General features: G+C 46.9%; 3 protein-coding genes across 5 annotated transcripts in view; 2 read left to right on the top strand and 1 right to left on the bottom strand.

Annotated features, from left to right (window-relative positions):
- The window catches only part of LOC139364646 (synaptic vesicle membrane protein VAT-1 homolog), a 41,881-nt gene extending 37,790 nt beyond the window's left edge, over positions 1–4,091 (top strand). The window contains exon 6 of the mRNA XM_071101570.1: positions 295–4,091. Coding sequence (XP_070957671.1) covers positions 295–588 — 294 coding nt within the window. The 3' untranslated portion in view covers positions 589–4,091. The remainder of the gene's footprint in view (positions 1–294) is intronic.
- Positions 4,039–12,046, bottom strand: LOC139364645 (uncharacterized). 2 transcript variants are annotated; one of them, XM_071101568.1, is made up of 6 exons: positions 11,945–12,046; positions 11,084–11,267; positions 10,540–10,643; positions 7,651–10,437; positions 7,180–7,388; positions 4,039–6,730 (listed from the first exon to the last, which is right to left on the bottom strand). In XM_071101568.1, the coding sequence occupies exons 2-6, from the start codon at positions 11,265–11,267 to the stop codon at positions 6,625–6,627; spliced, it is 3,390 nt and encodes a 1,129-aa protein (XP_070957669.1). In that variant the 5' UTR covers positions 11,945–12,046; the 3' UTR covers positions 4,039–6,624. The 2 variants fall into 2 exon arrangements, with proteins under 2 accessions (XP_070957669.1, XP_070957670.1); XM_071101569.1 differs by lacking the exon at positions 11,945–12,046 and having other exon boundaries at positions 11,076–11,145.
- A 2,572-nt stretch (positions 12,047–14,618) lies between these two features.
- On the top strand, positions 14,619–18,296 carry LOC139364644 (prohibitin 1-like). Of its 2 annotated transcripts, none has more exons than XM_071101566.1 (7): positions 14,619–14,732; positions 15,327–15,421; positions 15,743–15,904; positions 16,096–16,238; positions 16,440–16,556; positions 16,775–16,870; positions 17,054–18,296. In XM_071101566.1, exons 2-7 carry the CDS (start codon positions 15,337–15,339, stop codon positions 17,264–17,266), a joined length of 816 nt encoding a protein of 271 aa, XP_070957667.1. In that variant the 5' UTR covers positions 14,619–14,732; positions 15,327–15,336; the 3' UTR covers positions 17,267–18,296. The 2 variants fall into 2 exon arrangements, with proteins under 2 accessions (XP_070957667.1, XP_070957668.1); XM_071101567.1 differs by having other exon boundaries at positions 14,654–14,728.
- Positions 18,297–18,738: the final 442 nt, after the last annotated feature.

The raw sequence follows: 18,738 nt of genomic DNA, 5'->3' as shown, positions 1-18,738 counted from the left end.
ACTTAATACATCCTCCCACTAAAGTTAGTACAAACCTCACTCTCCCATGTTCTGATACTTGCCTGTAGTTTATGTTTTAAGGAGTGATAGACTGAGCAATTTATGCTTGCGGTGCCTGGCATCATCTCCTTCTAAGGGTTTGGGGAGAAATGTAGTGTGTGTGTGTGTGTGGGGGGTCAAACCATCAGTCCTGGACACATGATGATAGATGGATATCTACTCTCCCTCCCCCTCTCCCACTGTCCATCATTCGTTCGTTCATGTCTCTCTCTCTGCCTCTGCTTCTCTATCCAGGTGGGCGATGCCATGCGGAGAATGCAGGAGAGGAACAACATCGGCAAGGTGATCCTAATCACCGAGCCTATGCCAGAGGAGGAGAAGAAAGAGGAGCCGAAGAAAGAGGAGAAGAAGGAGGACAAGAAAAAGGAGGACAAGAAGAAAGACGACAAGAAGAAGGATGACTCCAAGAAGGAGGACAAGAAAGAAGAGAAGAAGAAGGAAGAGCCGAAGAAGGAGGAGAAAAACGAGGAGAAAAGCGAGGTGAAGAAAGAGGAGAAGAAGGAGGAGCCCAAGAAAGAGGAGAAGTGAGAGTGAGGGATTTATGGATGGATGGATGGATAGTCAGGCAGGCAGACCATCGGGGAGCTCTTGTCCTGGGAGCAGGGGTTTGGTTTGGGAGGGGGTGACAGGGCAGGGGAAATGTGGTAGGGGAGGGAAAGGGAGGTGTGGTGTGTGTGGGTTGGACTTGGGAGAGCGGGGGATGGGGGTGGGCTTTATAGACTCATTGCACAGCAGTCAATCTGTCATCCCTACCATCATCTCTCAGACCCCTCCCCAGTCCACTCTGACAGCGAATACTCAGGCCTGGGCCTATACCCACCCCTCCTCCCCTCTCTCTCCTCCCCCACTCAAGCAAGGGTCATTTTAGTTCTGAATGCCCAGTGCATCTTAATGACAGCCGGGCTCACAAAACAGTTCCCGCCCTCACCTCGCCACCATGGGAAAATGACCACTACTATACGCTATCCTATGACTCATGTCATAACAGTCTGAAGGTGTTGCCTGTTGAGACCCCAGAGAGAGTCAGAGAGAGAGAGACACACACAGAGGGACGGTGTGGGTATAATGCCCAGGCCTGGGGCGCATCACTGTTGCCTTGACAACGATAATTCGACCCATTCCAACTCACACAGTGCCCCTCCTCCCTCCATGTCGACTCCCACTATGCTAGATTGCCCTGCGCTGACTTCCACCTGCCACCTCTCCTTCCTCTCCCTCTACTGAGTTCCCCCTACCCTCCCCCTCTCCCTATGGTATAAACCCACAGACAGACCGACAGACAGAACCACACCCACCCACCATCTCACATACGGTCCAGTGTTGTGTTATGTCACTGTGCATGAGTCAGTCAGTGTTTGCTTGTCTGTGATTGGCTATCAGCTCCCCTGGAGATGTTTGCATGGCTGTGTGATGCTTGACTCCAAAGCCAGTGGTTACAGAACTCCCCTGTCAATCACCACGACCCACTCTTTATTTAAGTATATAAAGAAAGGTTAGTGGCACGTCCCTTAAATGCCAGGGCACTTCTAGTATCACACAGCTCCACCTCACAGCTGAGCCCACACTACATGTCCCATAGTCCTAGAGGTGACACACTAGAGACCAGACGATAGCGTGTGACAGGACAAAGCTCCAGACAGTGAATTAATGAGCCATTTGGTCCAGTATTCGATAGGGAGGGAGAAATCAGGGCTTAGTCTTGGTGCTCTGTAGTCACTGATGTTTCTAATGAACCAACTGTTGGCAAGCAGCGCACAGTGCCAATTAGGAGAGAAAATTGTTTCTCTTCAAACAAGGGGCACAAACACACACACACACACACACAGGACGATGTGTTCAAAGAGGCAGTGTTGTGTAGAGACACTAAAACATTTGAATGGAGTAAGATAGAGTGAATGCCGCCCAGTTCCTTGATATCAGACCCTGTTGCTCCCCTGACATTCCACTCCTTTCACAGTGACCGCTCGCTCGCCTGTCCTTCGCCCTGATCTGGAACAGGGGAGTTTAGAAGGGTAAAAAAAAAAAACTCCTTCTGGTGTGCATTCTCACCCACCCCCCCCCTTCTTCTTTCTCTCCATCTCTATCTCACTGTGGTCGGCATAGCAACAGGCAACAGGCTGGTCAGAGATGGCGCTGTGGTCTATTTCTCAGTCTATCTGAGTGAGTGAGTGAGTAGTAAAGTGTCTAATGAAACCCCCGGCTTTAGTACTGAAGCTGTAGTACAGAGCAGTAAAATCAGGCTAACATCCTAGTTACTACACTCTACACTACTACACTCAGCATATTATGAGGACATTCAAATCCCATATAGTCTGTGTGGGGGTGGCACACCTAGGGCCGCAATCAATAGTTGGCCTCTCCCGTATGAATGCCCCTTGTGGACATAATGTAGAACAGCAAGACTGGTTTTCAGAAGTTGATTATAGGGGACTCATTTGTATCTATAAAGCAGGGTTTTGTTTTCAACCTCCTCCAAATTATATTGAATTCATCTGATACTCATTCGTACGTCAGAGATGAATTGTCTATAATAAACCATGGACGGAAGCTAAACCCGTTATGAGCAGGAGCCCTGCAGTACGGACTTCAGAAACACCCCACTACTATCCCATTTGGAAACATGTGAGAATCCATGCTCTTCACACACTTGCCTGTCTGCCTGCCTGTCTGTCTGTGAAGCGTCTCAGATGGTGACTATAGTGACTTTGCAAAGAAGCTGTTGTGTTAGCATGAGTGGCCTCCCTCATGTCGTGTTGTCAGTCATTGTGTATGAAGATGTGTGTGTCCTCAGGTCGTTTGTCAGGTTACAAAAAAAAGACTCCCACCTGCCCCTCCTCAACCCCATTACAACCTCCCCTTCCTTACACTCTTTATCTGCTTCACAGCTATCTAGCTCTCTTTCTCTCTCTCCTCCCCTTCTCTGATGAGGCCAATGTTAAGAGGACAGTTGGTATAGGTATTTTGCACTCTGCTCGCTGATCTTAATGTACTTCCAGGCATGGCAGTCCCGCTCCAGTCCCGCTGGCTCTGAGTCCGCTCCGCTCTTTCCCCACTCAAAGAGACCATACTGTATCTGCTGAAACTCACGGGAAGTACAGTGGAAGTGACACTTTTGCATGCACGCGAAACACAAGCACACATCTCCTCCTCTACCCTCTGCCAGCTTCTCCTGGGTGGCAGCTCAAATGAAACCATTCATTCATCCAGGGCTGTGAAAGTGACGACCCGGTGTAGCGGGGACAGCAGTGGGCCTGGGACGGAGTGTGAGTGTCATGCCGGTGTGGGGAGTGACTGTGTTTTGTCAGGCTCTGGTTAGTGTTATTTTCTGATCTGCTGGGCTCCGTCTGTGAACCTGTGGACGGTGTTTCTGTTTTCTGAATGCCATGTGAGAATCTCATGCTTCAGTAAAAGGATGTTTTACTTAATGTTTTTTTTTTTTTTTTTGACCTGTGTTTTTTTGTTCTGTTTTCCAAGGGGTTTAAAGTTCAAAGTTCATACTCTTTACGGTGGGACCTGCCTAACTACATTCCTTTTCAATGTGATGAGCCTTTCTGTTGGGCCTGACCATTTGTGCCAAACTGTATGTACTCCTCTGTCAATGCCTTGACTACAACGGTGCATTCAATGAAAAGGAGAAGAAAACAAAAATGTTTCTGGGTACTTTTCCTATGACCTTGTAGAAAAACAAAAACAATCTGTGTATGATTTCTGTCCCAAATGCTTATGGGTGCTGATAGAATTTTGCTACAGTTTACAAAAGGTTTTAGTCGTTTCTGATTGGTTGGGGTCTTGCTCTCATTCCTCGATCCTAACACACACATACACACACACACACAGACACACTACCTTGTTGAGAGGCACCTCCCTCCATATCCAAACTCCTCACAGTCCTCGCTGATCTCAGATCAGTGAAATGTGTCAACAGAGTATTATCAGGCCTCAAGACATCTACTACAACAAAGTTGACGCCCACATCAGTCGACAGGCCTATGCGTTTATAACCACACCATATAATCTCCAATCTTCCTAGAATTGCAACCAACAAAAAAAAAAACACCAACAAAAAAGATTAATTAAACAGCCATTCAAAAATATACATGACCAGGTGAATCGTTGAATCATGGACCATTTCTTTCATCCACCTCTCTAGTTTAGCTTTGTGAAACGCCACCATATGCGGGTTTCCTGTTTCTCTTAGCCTGATTCCAAATGGTTTGTATGGGATAAGAGAGAGGGGGAGATAGCAGATGTGTAGGGGGATGTCATAGCGAGGCCATATTTCACAGCTGCACAGACAGAAACCCAGCTCTAGGTCTGTCCCAGGCGCAACATATCCGCCCGAAAGCCGATCCCAGTTCACATACAGCCTGTTGGTCTCAGACATTCCATTATCCTCTATTGCACCTCGAGAGCTCTTTGGTTCGAGTCAATTATTAGTTAGCCAAAGCCCCACCCTCTCCCCTCTCCATGCACACACTCATCATACCATACACACACATCACATTAACATCTGGAATTCAATTGCATGCATCCAATGGCATGTGGTGCAGAGATTATATGTCATTTGATTCAATGTTTTTCTTCCTGTTTGATAGAACCAAAAGGTCTCTTAGATGAACTCAGCTGCAGCACACGGGTGGGTGGGTGGGTGTAGTGAGTGGCTAGGGCGTGGGGTGTAACTGGGAGTCAGAGAGGAGAGGATGAATCTGATGTTGGCTGTGCCTGAGCCCTAACCCACTCCTCCCAATCCCTAGCGCCCGATTGCTTTTCCAGCTTGGTGAATCTACGCTGTGTGTCAGCTTGAATCGCTTTCCCAGCCAGACGCACATTCTTATGCAAGAGCTCTAAAACCAGAGACGATCCTTCAAGAAACTAGGGCGTTTCATGCATTGGAAAACATCCCAGCTCCCAGCTATATTGTTCTAGATAACGGGTTCCCTTTGATTGGCAGTCTTAATGTCACTGTTTCACATGGCCTCTCACAGGTCATTCCAAACAGCTTCCCTTACTCTTGATTTGAGTACATCTGTTGTTCGTTCTTCTCTCTCTCACACACACTATATTGTCCTCCTTTCCAGTCTTGTGTCAATCGCAGTGCTTGGTGGAGTGTATTCCTAGTTAGAAAGATAATCCCAGTCTGGAGATTATTACCACATCCAGAGGCGTACAGCCCCCAGACGTCCACCCCAAAAACACCCCCTTTCCCTAAAAGAAAACCACCCAACGTCTTCTGGCCGTCTCTGGCTCCTCATTAGCAATCACTATAAACTGTCGCCATGTGCCAACTACCAACATATTCCACGACTCTATAGAAACGCTGTGAGTGTCTGGTGCATTTGGCTTGTTACGATATGTATGGTCCACTAGGATCTGTGTGTAGGTGACCAGGGAAACAAAGGCATGTGTGTATAGTTCATTATTCCTTCCACTGTATAGTTTAGTAGTGGCTCTGTGCAGAGGGAGTGCCTTTCCACCCCCATCATCACGGTGCCAACAGCAGCCAAATCACTGCACCTATACCTGCTCCTGCCCCCACTCCCTCGCCTCTCCTCACTGCACCCATACCCCCTCCTCTTCCCCTATCTGACACTGTCAAGTCAGCCTCATAACCAGATGTACATGAACCCGTCTAGGGGAAAGCTTCAGAAAAACAGGTCCATTGTCACTTTCCCGTCCCGACAGCCGTTTCCACACACGGTTTACTGTGAGACAGCCATTCTGCCTACACGTTGATTTGTTTGCTAGGTTTTCGTTCCTTCTCTCCTTCGGTCTGTGGTGTTGTTTCCCACTCTTCTACTAAGTTGTCTCCACTTTTTTATTTTTTTTTAAACCCTTTTGAATTGATGCTGCTTCTGTGCTTGACTGGGTTTCACTGCGTACGTGGGTGCCATGCTGTCCACAGCATGGGCTCTAGAGCTTGTAACGCTTCAATGTGTAATGTTACCATATGCCTTACATGTTTTCCAGAACTAATAAAAAAGCATAACGGGAAGGAGAAAAAAAAAAGACTTGACCCCGGAGCTGTGGCTTTGTTACTGTGTTATTAGGATGTTACTGCGAGGAAACAATGTGGAACCGCAATGACTTGATATTCTATGGCTCAGGTATTTGGGTGTGTGTACATAACGAACGGGGATGCTATCAGCGGCGCGAGTACAGAAAAGATACGGACGCTAGGTGGTTACAGTAAGATAAATACGTAATGCTCGCTGTTAGAAATCTCCAGAGAGTCAAACACAGTACAGGTCAAATGAACAATAGCTGCCAGGACTTTCTATTGGTCCAATGACAAATAGTAGCTCAAACACTTTTGTGTCACTATCATCCGTAAAATATCTGTGGAAATCAATTGGTCCTGATTTAAGCGTGAACATCAGTACAACTACAAAACTCTTAAGAACCGAAAGGACTTCTCTCGTTGGCTTATTACTATACAGACTCACACAAGCGTTCAACATTTCTTGGGAGTCTCGGGACACCGTGCAAGATACAGACAGATTCAATTCTTACAACATCGGAGAGAAACAAACACCTTGATAAAAAACATAGATAAGACTATCCTTGTCAGGTTTTGTTTTGGTCTTGAGCCTTGGCAGAGGCCTCCTCAATCCCATGAGTCCTCAGTACTTCAGACAGTCGACTCAGATAGGTGGAGTCTGGATAACCATTCCTGTGTGGACACAAAATTACATTATAGCGTATATCTCAAATGGCACCCTAATCCTACATAGTGCACTGCTTTTTGACCAGAGCGCTATAGGGCTTTCCTTACATAGGTTACATCCTAAATGGCACCCTAATCCTACATAGTGCACTGCTTTTTGACCAGAGCGCTATAGGGCTTTCCTTACATAGGTTACATCCTAAATGGCACCCTAATCCTACATAGTGCACTGCTTTTTGACCAGAGCGCTATAGGGCTTTCCTTACATAGGTTACATCCTAAATGGCACCATACTCCCAAAAGTAGTGGCCTATTAAAAGGGAATAGGGTGGCATTTGGGACACACACTAGGTAATAAAATGACCAGCACATAACATTGACCCCTGACTTTCTGCTCTTTACCGTTGCTATTTCAGTCGAGAGTCACTAATGGGTACTGTGACTCCAGTACTCACCCAGACTTGCCCCCATGCAGGCTGGTCTTGTGGGGGATGCTGTCCCAGCTGACCCTAGCCCCTGGCTCCCTGCCCGTCACAGTGAAGGTGAGGCCTAGCCTGAAGGCTTTCTCCAGCCGTGGTAGGAGTTTCCTGGTCCTCTCACATAGGGGAAGGTAGGCCTCAAATACTCCCCCCCGAAACGCAGAGCCAGGCGTGGGGTGGCCCCTCTACAACAAGAGAGGGACATGTGGCAGATAATGGGGTGTGTTCCAGATTGTAAACGCCACAAGACAGTTTTAGGAGTTAAACATGACATAACTTAGAAATGCAAAGCAAGCAATTACTGACAAGGACTACTTAAGACTTAACATGTTAATATAAGCTGATTTAATAATGCCAAGAGTGCATTTGGACAGTTGACATGACACGTTTAAAATGTCAACTGTAATTGGCCCATCAGATAGCCTGGTAGAGAAGTCTTGCCCTTACCCCCTGAATGCCATCTGGGATGCAGTAGGTGATCTTAACGACGGCGTCTCTGCCATGGCCTGGCAGGCTGAAGGGCATCTCAGAGTAGCTCATGTTACCCTGGACGCTCTGTGGAACTGCCACCTCAGCCTTGGGGCAAACCCTGCATTGGACGTGGACTTTGAGAAGGCACTGTGGGCACAGGGTCACCCCACACCCTGTCCTCTTCACTGACGCCCCACTCTCCCCACACACACAGATCTGTGTCCGTGCCCCAGACAGACTAGACCTTCCCGGGCCGTGACGTGTCAGAGCTGACCCTGACCTCTCCTGGTTCTCTGCTCCACTAGACTGTCTGTTGTTGTCCTTCTGGGTCACTCTGGACCTCAGGTTGCTTTCTTTTGGGGGCGCGACCATGCCTTGATTGGTACCGCCACCATTCACTGCTCCCGGCCTTCCTCCGTTGCCTATCGCTGAATGGCTGAGAAATGTGTCACTCTTGCTCCCGTCTGCCTCCATGGTCCCGCCCCTCTCCACTTTCTCCTTTATGACAGGGTCTTTCCTCGCTGGTGATTGGCTAACAACTGTGCTCTTGTGTTCTGATTCGCTGTTCCTCGTCCTCTTGGAAGAATCACTCCTCTGGATGTTTTTCTTCTCCCTGTTGTCACCAGGACCCTCCCCTCCCCCTCTCTGAGTCTCAGACATCCGCTGAGGGCTATTGGTCTGAAACTGTGTGGAGTTCTGGACCCCATTCACCTGAAATGGACTGGACTGATTCAAAGTGGTGGTAGAGGGGACCGAGAAGTCCTCTTGTCCCCCCCCCTGGCCTGTCTCTCCAGGGAACACCTCCCTCAGTGCTGCCCCCACTTGAGAGCACAGCTGCTTGGGGCCGATCAGAAACACGCTATCTCTCATTGTCTGGATGGAGACCTTCTTGAACCGTTGCCTCACCTCAGCACAGCACACCTCTAAAGTCTCATCTGCTGGGTCAGACACGCCTAACTCAGCCAGAGGCAACTCCTGCAAACAGAAGTCTGTCTTCACCATGGCAACCAGCCTCTGCATCTCCAACTGACAGGTGCTCACCACAGATGACTCCGCCCCCATAAGGATGACAGTGATGTCACTGCTTTTGTCTGATTGGCTCTCCCTCATCTGCAGGTCAGAGGTCATGTCCTGTATACGGGTGGCGTAGGCCTCCTTCATGTAATTCCATATCACCATGGAGATGGTTAGCTCTGCACTGTAGGCATTTCTCCTGTCCAAGCTATTGGACCGCCTGGCTCTGGTTGTGGCTTTCTCAGCCTCACTCTGTCCTGGGTCCTGGACCTTGGACCTGGCCCGACCCGAGAAACTACTGGCCCGCTTTAGGGTGGATCCTGACCCGGAGGTTGAGATGGTGGTGGGGATGGTGCTGCCCCCTGACAAGGTGTTCAGAGTTGAGGTGAATGGGGCTGTCTCACCCTGCTGCCCAACGTGTGTTGGTATTGAGCTCAGGAAGAGTCCATTCTCCATAGAGGGGGTGAACAGGGGTTCACCTCTCCTGAACAGTATATCCTCTCCACTACTCTGTGTACCTGGCCCAACACCTGACCCTGCTCTGTCTGAGCCAAACAGGTCATGGCCTAACATGGGTCCAAGGCCCGGTCGTATACTTGGAGATGTGTCCCCTATCGTCACTGTGTCCCTAGGTCTGGTCCCTAGCCCAGCCGGCCCTAATGCCTTGAAGCGGGGGGCAAACTTATACCCTCGGGCCCCCTCTGTCCTCCTCTCCGTCTCATATTGCTTCAGCAGCTTATCTACCCTGGCGTCCAGGGGTGTTCCTGCTGTGGAGGAGAGAGTGGATGTGAGTCTCTCCTCTTCCCCTGGCTTGGAGGAACCAGATGTGGATGAGGGAGATGGTAACAAGCTGGCTACATCCTTCACCGCTTCCTCTCTCTCCCCCAGAAAGAGGACCTGTTTGGCTTCGGACACATCGCTGCTGTTGCCAACTAAGTAGATGTTCCGGTCATCCTCACTGAACAGCAACTTGGGCAGCCTGACCCGCAGGCCCTCCATGGCCCTGGACAGGCCTCCCTTGGGCGAGAGGACGCTCTTGGGCAGCTGGGCTCGCCGGAGCCTGGCCTCGTTCTCCTGGTAGAGCCGGCTCAGGTCCCCACGAGCCCCCCTCAGACGCTCCAGCTCCTGCCCAATGTCCCCCACCCCGGGGACTCTCTGTAGGAACAGGGTGGTCACCCCCTCTGCGGTCACGTCCACCACCTCTACCCCATGCTGGGTGAGGATCTCCTGGTACTCCTCTCCACACTGCCTCTGCAGGTAGTGGAACAAGTCTGCATCCATGATCAGGGAGAGGTCCTCTTCCACCATGGGGGGTTCCTCAGACAGACACAGACCCACAGCACCCCCCTCTGCCTGGGCTGTCCCCTCCCACTCACAGCCCTGACCTCCAGACATAAAGTCCCTATGTGGACCTGAGCCTAGATCACTCTGCTCATCACCTCTCCTGTGATGGTCTGTCGCCTCCTGGGTATGAGTCCTCTTCGCTTGGCCCCTAGTGCCTCTAGTAAGGACTCCCAGAACATCATTGGCCACAGGTGGGGTTGTATCTGTGGAGGCCAGGACCGCAGGGAGCCCCAGTATTTGGGCCAGTGCAGCCTGAACTTGGGGGTAGAGGCCCTGCAAGGTGCAGAGCTGCTCTGGGTTGTTATAGTGGATCTGAACATCATGACTCCTGTCAAGGCTGGTCAATGCTGCCTTTCCTCCAGGTAGCTGGCTGTAATCCACAGTAACAGACATGCTCAAGATGACCTGAACGGGAGAGGGGGCCAAAGAAGGGAGAGCATGTAAGTCTAAACAAAATGTGTCGCCTTTTAAATTTTTTTTTTTAGAAATACCGTGTCAACAACATACCTTATTTGGGTCCAGGTCTTTGTGAGGTTCACTCAAGGTGAGTTCATACTTCTTCCCGTCCACCATCAGAATGTGTCGGCCATGTTGAAGCACGCTCCGTGCCACTGTGCGGGGTCACCAGAGTACAAGAGCTAGATCAATCTCAGTCAGAGAAACACCCTTACTAAGCACTCCTGCCCCTGGCCTCTCCTTGAAATGTATGCCAGCACCCGAGCCCACAGTTAATCGATGGTGACAGGCCACGAAGCATAATACCTTGCATTTCACAGTTAATTTGCAAATGGATGCAAAATGACGTTTAAAACGAGTGGCTATGGTCAACGAGCCAGATGGAAATCTACTGAGAAGGAACTTAGCAGTAGCGACGATGTACGGTAGTTGTTACTTTATGACTCTACGTTATGGTGAAATAGTCCATTTATCACCATTAAGTCTCCAGTCTCCTGATCTCACCAGCCCTCCCCTCCCAGGAGCCTCAGACACATTATATGCACACACACACACACACACACACACACACACACACACACACACACCTACTGACCTCCAATGTCCTCAAAGGTGATGAGGGCAGAGACGGGTGTTGCCTTGACAATGGTGACAGATGCTATTTCCCCTCCTCCATTCCTGGCCCTCAGGAAGTAGATGTACAGCTTGTCTGTCAGCCGGTCCTCCTTTATATCAGTGGGCAGGCCACTCACCCTTACTGTCCTGCACTGCTCCGCCATCTGCTGGGCAAAACTGGGTTACTGACATACAGGAGGAATACATAGGTGGGTATAGCAAGCCAAGTCTCCCTTCAACCAAACCCACTGATCGCGAATTGTCAATACATTTGTCATTGCCATGTAATAGGCCAACATAACACTTTTTTTTGGTGGGGGTTTTCTGGATATTTAATTAAATGACACCCTATACTGGGCGTTGCCACGAAACTTCATCAACATAATCAACAGAAACGTTGTTTTATTAAACTGCTCTGTCAACGGAGGTCATTGCTATGGAAACAGCTTGAGATACCGTTGATGTTGATAGTATACTGTGAAGAGAGATGTGCGAACTGTTCACATGGCAAGCGCACTGACTGCTTGAGGTTAAAGTAGGGTCCACAAAGAGCAATAGGCACAGTATTGCTCTTTGTAGGCACAGTATGCTTCAAATCACTTTCATCCACTGTTTCAGAAATACATTCCCTTCCCCGCTCTATAAAAGAGACCATCACTTTTACCATCAGATCACAACATCTGTGAAAATCAAAGGAATGGGTAAGTGTGACCACGGGGACTGGGAAAATGAAACTTCAAGGAAGTGCACAAATCCAACGACACAATCTAAAATGACCTCAAAGTAGAGCTCTTCGAGGCATTGCTTTTTTCCACAACGATATCAACGTAAATATCCTTACCTTAACTTTTTTAGAAGCCTCTCATAGCTCTCCTCTCGCACCAAAGACGTGGACGTACTTCACTTACATGTTGTTCAAAACATGGATGGAAAGTGAAACTATGAAGTAGGAACTGGGGAGTTAAGATTGTTGTTGTTCTTCATTGCAAACGCCAGGGGGCGAACATAAGGCCAGGTTCACATGTCCAAAAATGAATCAATGCATTGGTCAATTGAAAATCTAGATTAGAATTGTCCAGTAATGAGATACATTTGTCTTTCAACAAACCGTGTGTGTGTGTGTGTGTGTGTGTGTGTGTGTGTGGACATGGACGTGTTTAACTATACTTGTGAGGACCAGAAGTCTCGACAAGAATAATAAATGAACAAACATTTGACCAACTGGGGACATTTTGTTGTTCCCCACAAGGTCAAATGCTATTTCTAAGGGGTTTAGGGTTAAGGTTAGAATTAGTGTTAGGGTGAGAATTAGGTTAAGGGTTGGGGTTAGGAGCTAGAGTTACGGTTAAGGTTAGGTTTTCAGGTTAAGGTTAAGGTTAGGGTTAGGGTTAGGCACAATTGGCCCAGCCTCGTCCGGGTTAGGGGAGGGTTTGGCCGGGGTAAGCCATCATTGTAAATTTGTTCTTAATTTGTTCTTAACTGACTTGCCTAGTTAAATAAAGGTTAAATAAAAAATAAAAAGGATACAGGTTAGGGTTAGAATTTTGAATAGGACTGAATTATGAGTCCCCACAAGGTTAGTTGTACAAATCAAATCAAATTGTATTTGCGCCGAATACAACCTTACCGTGAAATGCTTACTTACAAGCCCTTAACCGTGTTATGCAGTTCAAGAGATAGAGTTTACTGTCAATTATATGCATAGTCGAGCATCTTTTCGTGACAAAATATTGCGCTTAAAACGGGAACGTTTTTCATCCAAAAATGAAATACTGCCCCCAGAGGTTCAAGAGGTTAAGGGCAACAAAGTCAAGGTATTGGAGTGGCCATCACAAAGCCCTGACTTCAATCCTATAGAAATGTTGTGGGCAGAACTGAAAACGCGTGTGTGAACAAGGAGGCCTACAAACCTGACTCTGTTACACCAGCTCTGTCAGGAGGAATGGGCCAAAATTTCCCCCAATTTATTGTGGGAAGCTTGTGGAAGGCTACCCGAAACATTTGACCCAAGTTAAAGAATTTAAAGGCAATGCTACCAAATACTAATTGAGTGTATGTAAACTTCTGACCCACTGGGAATGCAATGAAAGAAATAAAAGCTGAAATAAATCATTCTCTCTACTATTATTCTGACATTTCACATTCTTAAAATAAAGTGGTGATCCTAACTGACCTAAGACAGGGAATGTCTACTAGGATTACATGTCAGGAATTGTGAAAAACTGAGTTTAAATGTATTTGGCGAAGGTGTATGTGAAACTTCTGAAACTTCAACTGTAGGTCCTGGAGGTCAGGAAGCTTGGCCCCAGTGACTGTACATACCACCCTCTGTAGCGCCTAGATGCCGGCTGCGATGCAACCGGTCAGGATGACTTTTTGAGGATCTGGGGACCCATGCCAAATGTTTTCAGTCTGCTGAGGGGGGAAAGGTGTTGTCGTGCCCTCTTCACAAGACTGTGTTTGTGTGTGTGTGTGTGTGTGTGTGTGTGTGCGTGTGTGTGTGTGTGTGTGTGTGTGTGTGAAACCAGCCACTGAACGTTCTGAAATGATACACAGTATTTCAACTTTATTTTCATAATATGTCTCACTAACTGAAGAAGAAACAGTCAAACATATGGCATTATTATGGCCTAGGCATTATTCTCGCCAAAGAGATGATTAATTTAATCAAAGACAGTACAGTTTGAAGATGAAACTGCTGAAACTGCTTCTCCAATAGAAATCCCCGATCACACTTGTCGGCGATGTCATGGCGACAATGGCCTACAAGCTCCTGCGCAGAAACACGTCATCGCGACTAAAGGGTTGCTTAGTGCTGAACTGCAGTTGTGTATTCCGTCAAATCAAAGGCACTCCTTCGATATAAAGTTGTTTTTGACGAACATAAAAACGTGTTAGTTTGTCAGTTTCACGAGGTTGGAGTAATACGAGTTTGGCTCAAATATAGATTGTGCCTTTAGATTTTGGGAAAACTAACGCAGAATTTTTCACTTCTCAAAACCCAAACCCTGGCCCGGGTATGGTCTGTTTCGCAATCGTTCCTGGATGTCTTGCAATGTTGCACTTTATGGTTAGGGTTTAAAAACTCTGTGATTGGACCATTCTCAAATGACAAAAAATATATAATTATCATTATAAACTGGGTGGTTTGAGCCCTGAATGCTGATTGGCTGACGTATACCATGGGTATGACAAAACATGCATTTTTACTGCACTAATTACGTTGGTAACTAGTTCATAATAGCAACAAGGCACCTCGGCAGTTTGTGGTATATGGCCAACACAATGCGGCTAAGGACTGTATCCAAGCATACCGCGTTGCCACTAAGAACATCCCATAGCGGTGGTATATTGGCTATATACACCACACCCCCTCGTGCCTTATTGCTTAATTATATCATAATATTACTATTATCATAGTTGGTGAACTTCAGCAACCAGAATGCTCAGCGATATTCTCACTAGCCAATGAATTGCATCGATAAACAAGTCCCGGAGCACTACTTATCCAATCAGAGAGGAGTTTGTTACAAGTTGATGCCCATGCTGTGTAGAAGAAGAAAAAAAAACATCATGCGTTTTAACGTCGGCTCGGGTGGAGGTCATAGACAGAACTGACAAAACAGTAGGTGAGTGCTAATTTAATTCGTTCTGACCTTATACATGTATAAATGTATAATTAACAAAGCTCCCTTAATAGTCAGATATTGGTATTGTAATGCTGTGTGACTGGTTGTGTGGGTAATTATTCAGTAAGCCGGGAAGGTACGCATTGAGTAACATGGACACGAGCGACCAATTTGCAAGTTCATGTCGCTGCGTGACCATGTAGCTACAGATCGTCATGATTAGTGTTTGTTACCCTGATCTAGAGCTATCGCTAGGCATGACATGTCCAGGTGCGACATTGTGTGACAAATGGTTCAATTCACATAGCTAGTTAAATGTTAGTCGTTTTTGTTGCAAAGTATGCTTGCTTGGCTAGCTAGTGTGGCTAATGGCTAATTTGCATCATTGACAGACCAAGGCCATCAAGTCAGAAGGGACTAATTTAGAGCTCTGGAAAAACGAACAACACTTATTTGGATAGCTTTAGGAGCTACTTACCTACATGTAGATGTATTATACCACCACATGCTCAAATATATCATTAAGATCTAGAACTCTATCTGGTGAGCTCCAATAGAACTTATCGTAAATGTATCGCTTCTTTTTTCCCCCAGGGCTACAGACATGGCGAAACTATTTGAATCCATCGGGAAGTTGGGGCTGGCCCTCGCCGTTGGTGGAGGTGTTGTGAACTCGGCCCTCTTCAATGGTGAGACAGAGAGCTCTTTAAATGGATCATTTGATGTGTAACCTTTATTTAACTAGGCAAGTCAGTTACGAACCAATTCTTATCTGTGGGTTAACTGCCGTGTTCAGGGGCAGTACGACAGATTTTTAGCCTGTCAGCTCTGGGTTTTGATCCAGCAGCCTTTTGGTTACTGGCCCAACGATCTAAACACTAGGCTACCTGCCGCCCGAAAGGGATCTTGATATCATGGTAACACTTGGATGCAATACTAAAAATTACAAAGTTGTGAGTTTCATAACACTACCAACCTGAATTGTCCTAATATTTCTTCACGTGTTTCAGTTGACGCAGGTCATCGGGCAGTTATATTTGACAGGTTCCGGGGAGTGCAAGATGCTGTAGTTGGTGAGGGAACCCACTTCCTCATTCCCTGGGTACAGAAGCCTATCATCTTTGACTGTCGTTCACGTCCGCGCAACGTGCCTGTCATCACAGGCAGCAAAGGTAACTAACATGAGTCACGAGGACCGGCACAATCGCTTTCACACTTAGTCTTTCTCTGGCATAGTAAAAGCTTTTACCTACCTAGCCTTCTGTCGTTTCATTTCAAGCTCTATCCAATAATGTTTTCCTTTTTACGTCAACTGTCCTCTTGCAGTTTTTTTTGTTAATGTTTTAAACCCCCCCACCCACAGATCTGCAGAATGTGAACATCACACTGCGTATCCTCTTCCGGCCGGTGACTAGCCAGCTCCCACGCATCTTCACCAGCATCGGAGAAGACTACGACGAGAGGGTACTGCCATCCATCACCACAGAGGTCCTCAAGTCCGTGGTGGTGAGTGTTAGACTAATGCCACATTTCCTTTATGGTTTTACCCTGGAGTTTTGGGTAAAAAGACTCCCTCTTAAGCCGACTCCACCTCTAAAAAAAAATAAAAATAAAAAAAACGGCTGAGTGGCATTGGGTTGCAGTGAAGTCTACACTATCCTGTTATTTCTTTGTTTATATGGGTGTGTTTGTGTGTGTACCTCACAGGCCCGGTTTGATGCCGGTGAGCTCATCACCCAGAGAGAGCTGGTGTCCCGGCAGGTCAGTGACGACCTGACAGAAAGAGCCAACACCTTCGGCCTCATCCTGGATGACGTCTCACTGGTGAGCTGTTTAAAGGGATAGAACACTCAAAATGACTAATTCCTATGATTTACAATGTTGAATAACACTACCTTGTGAGAACAATATTTTTCTGCCCAAATGTTTCATTTCACTGTTTTAATGAGTAAGGAAGTAAGTGTTTTACTCAGTGGGTCTGGTCATCACTTGTACATGTTCTGTGGTTTTTAATTGAAGACATCATGTTCCTTCTTCCTCAGACACACTTGACGTTCGGTAAGGAGTTCACAGAAGCTGTTGAGATGAAGCAGGTGGCTCAGCAGGAGGCCGAGAGGGCCAGGTTTGTCGTGGAGAAGGTAAAAAGGAGAGAGTTTGTTTGAGACATTGACAGAGATTTATTCTGTAAGGTGATAAGAATGATAAACGTGTATTTAATACACTAAGCTGGAAGTGACCCTAAACAACCAAGGGATTCTGACGTTGCACACCTTCATAAAGGATGAATAGAAGTAAAGTGTGTTTCTTCTCTACTTCCCCAGGCCGAGCAACAGAAACAGGCAGCCATCATCTCAGCAGAGGGTGACTCCCAGGCCGCCCTGCTCATTGCTAACTCTCTGCAGGAGGCTGGAGATGGCCTGGTAGAGCTGCGTAAGCTGGAGGCTGCCGAGGACATCGCCTTCCAGCTGTCCCGCTCCCGCAACGTCACCTACCTACCTGCCGGCCAGGGCACACTCCTGCAGCTGCCCCAGTGAGACCCACACCCTGACCTAACCGCCCCTCCCTGTGACCAGCAAATGCATGGGCCGTGGAGGGGATGTGGGGCGAGGGGAATGGGCTTCCACCTTTACACACTCTCCTCCCACTAACTATGGACTGGTGAAATAATTTCAGCTTCGGAGTGTGGTAAAGTTCTGATGTTTGGTCAGTGTGTGGGGGAGGAGGGAGCCTGGGGCTTGATCTATGGTAAACTACATATAGTAAGTTCTGTCAAAAAAACAAAATTGGTGATGCAGTAAATTATCTTGGATTTGTCTAGCAAATTCAGCGCAGTGACAGAGGGGCCTGTGATATGACGACGTTGTAATTGTTAATTTAGGGAAAGAGCAGTTTGGAATATCATGAGAGAGATGGAACATTTTAGCCCTATTGTAACCACCACAGCAATCACAATACTGGGGATTTATTGATCTGAGAGGACACGCTATTTAATCAACTGGATTTACATTCATTTCAGCCAATCACAAACTTCCCTGGGTGAATAAGATCCTGCTACTATACACCAAAGTAGTGTGGGATCCAAAGCACCCTTGTTTTCCCACTCATAACTTTAAATGACCTACAAACAAATGATCTGAACTAGTCTATCAGAGCCATATATTGTAAATATGACTCTGAATTTACCCATCCCTTTGACTGTCTATTGTGTAGAGATGGCCTGTCAAATGTCCCCTCACAAGCTAGCTTTCCTAAAATCCTCCCAGTTTGATTGCCATGGCATCCCAGTGCTGCACTCCCCTCTACTTGATTGGATTCTCTACCGAATCATCTTTGGTTTACCAGCACGCTGTCCACACCACCTCATCCATGGTCCTCAGTGACATGGCCCTCCTAGCCCAGTGGTATGAAACGTGCCTGTAAGATGGTCAAGGGTTGCATCCTTCCCTCGTTCTTTTAAAGTATGTCGTGTCTTTATTTTGGAGGGAGGATATGCAAGCCACCGCATTCCACTCAATGTCTCAACTTAACAATAAAATTCTTATTTCTATAGCAAAGTGACAGTTATTTTGTGTGTGTGTGTACCAAGTCTGTGAAACGTGACACGGTTGTTGTAGCTACAAGAGGGCCCTGTAAATGTATTGTGAGTTTTGCATCCAATTTCTGAATACCTGTACTTGAGTGCATAAATATATAAAATGTAGACCAGATATAACTTCTGTCTGCCATTGTGTAAATTCTGTATAGAGGTTGAAAGGACTCCCTAAGCATCTGTTTTTGAGGTATACATTGAGGCATACATTGAGGCAGAGAACAAACATTGTTAGGCTACCATTGCATAAATACATACAATATAGTTTATACACTGATAACTAAAGTAGTGGTAGCCAGTTTTAGGTTTATATTTCTGTTACATATCAGATGTTTTTGTTATTGCCTTTCACCTCCTAGCCTAACAACCTGATATAGGTTGTAGACATTTTAGCACAGACATTTGCATAATGGGAGT

This window comes from Oncorhynchus clarkii, chromosome 13, assembly GCF_045791955.1.
Source record: "Oncorhynchus clarkii lewisi isolate Uvic-CL-2024 chromosome 13, UVic_Ocla_1.0, whole genome shotgun sequence".
Classification (NCBI taxonomy): Eukaryota; Metazoa; Chordata; class Actinopteri; order Salmoniformes; family Salmonidae; genus Oncorhynchus; species Oncorhynchus clarkii.
The sequence above is the reverse complement of the archived record's forward strand: the minus strand, read 5'-3'. Positions and strand labels throughout refer to the sequence as shown.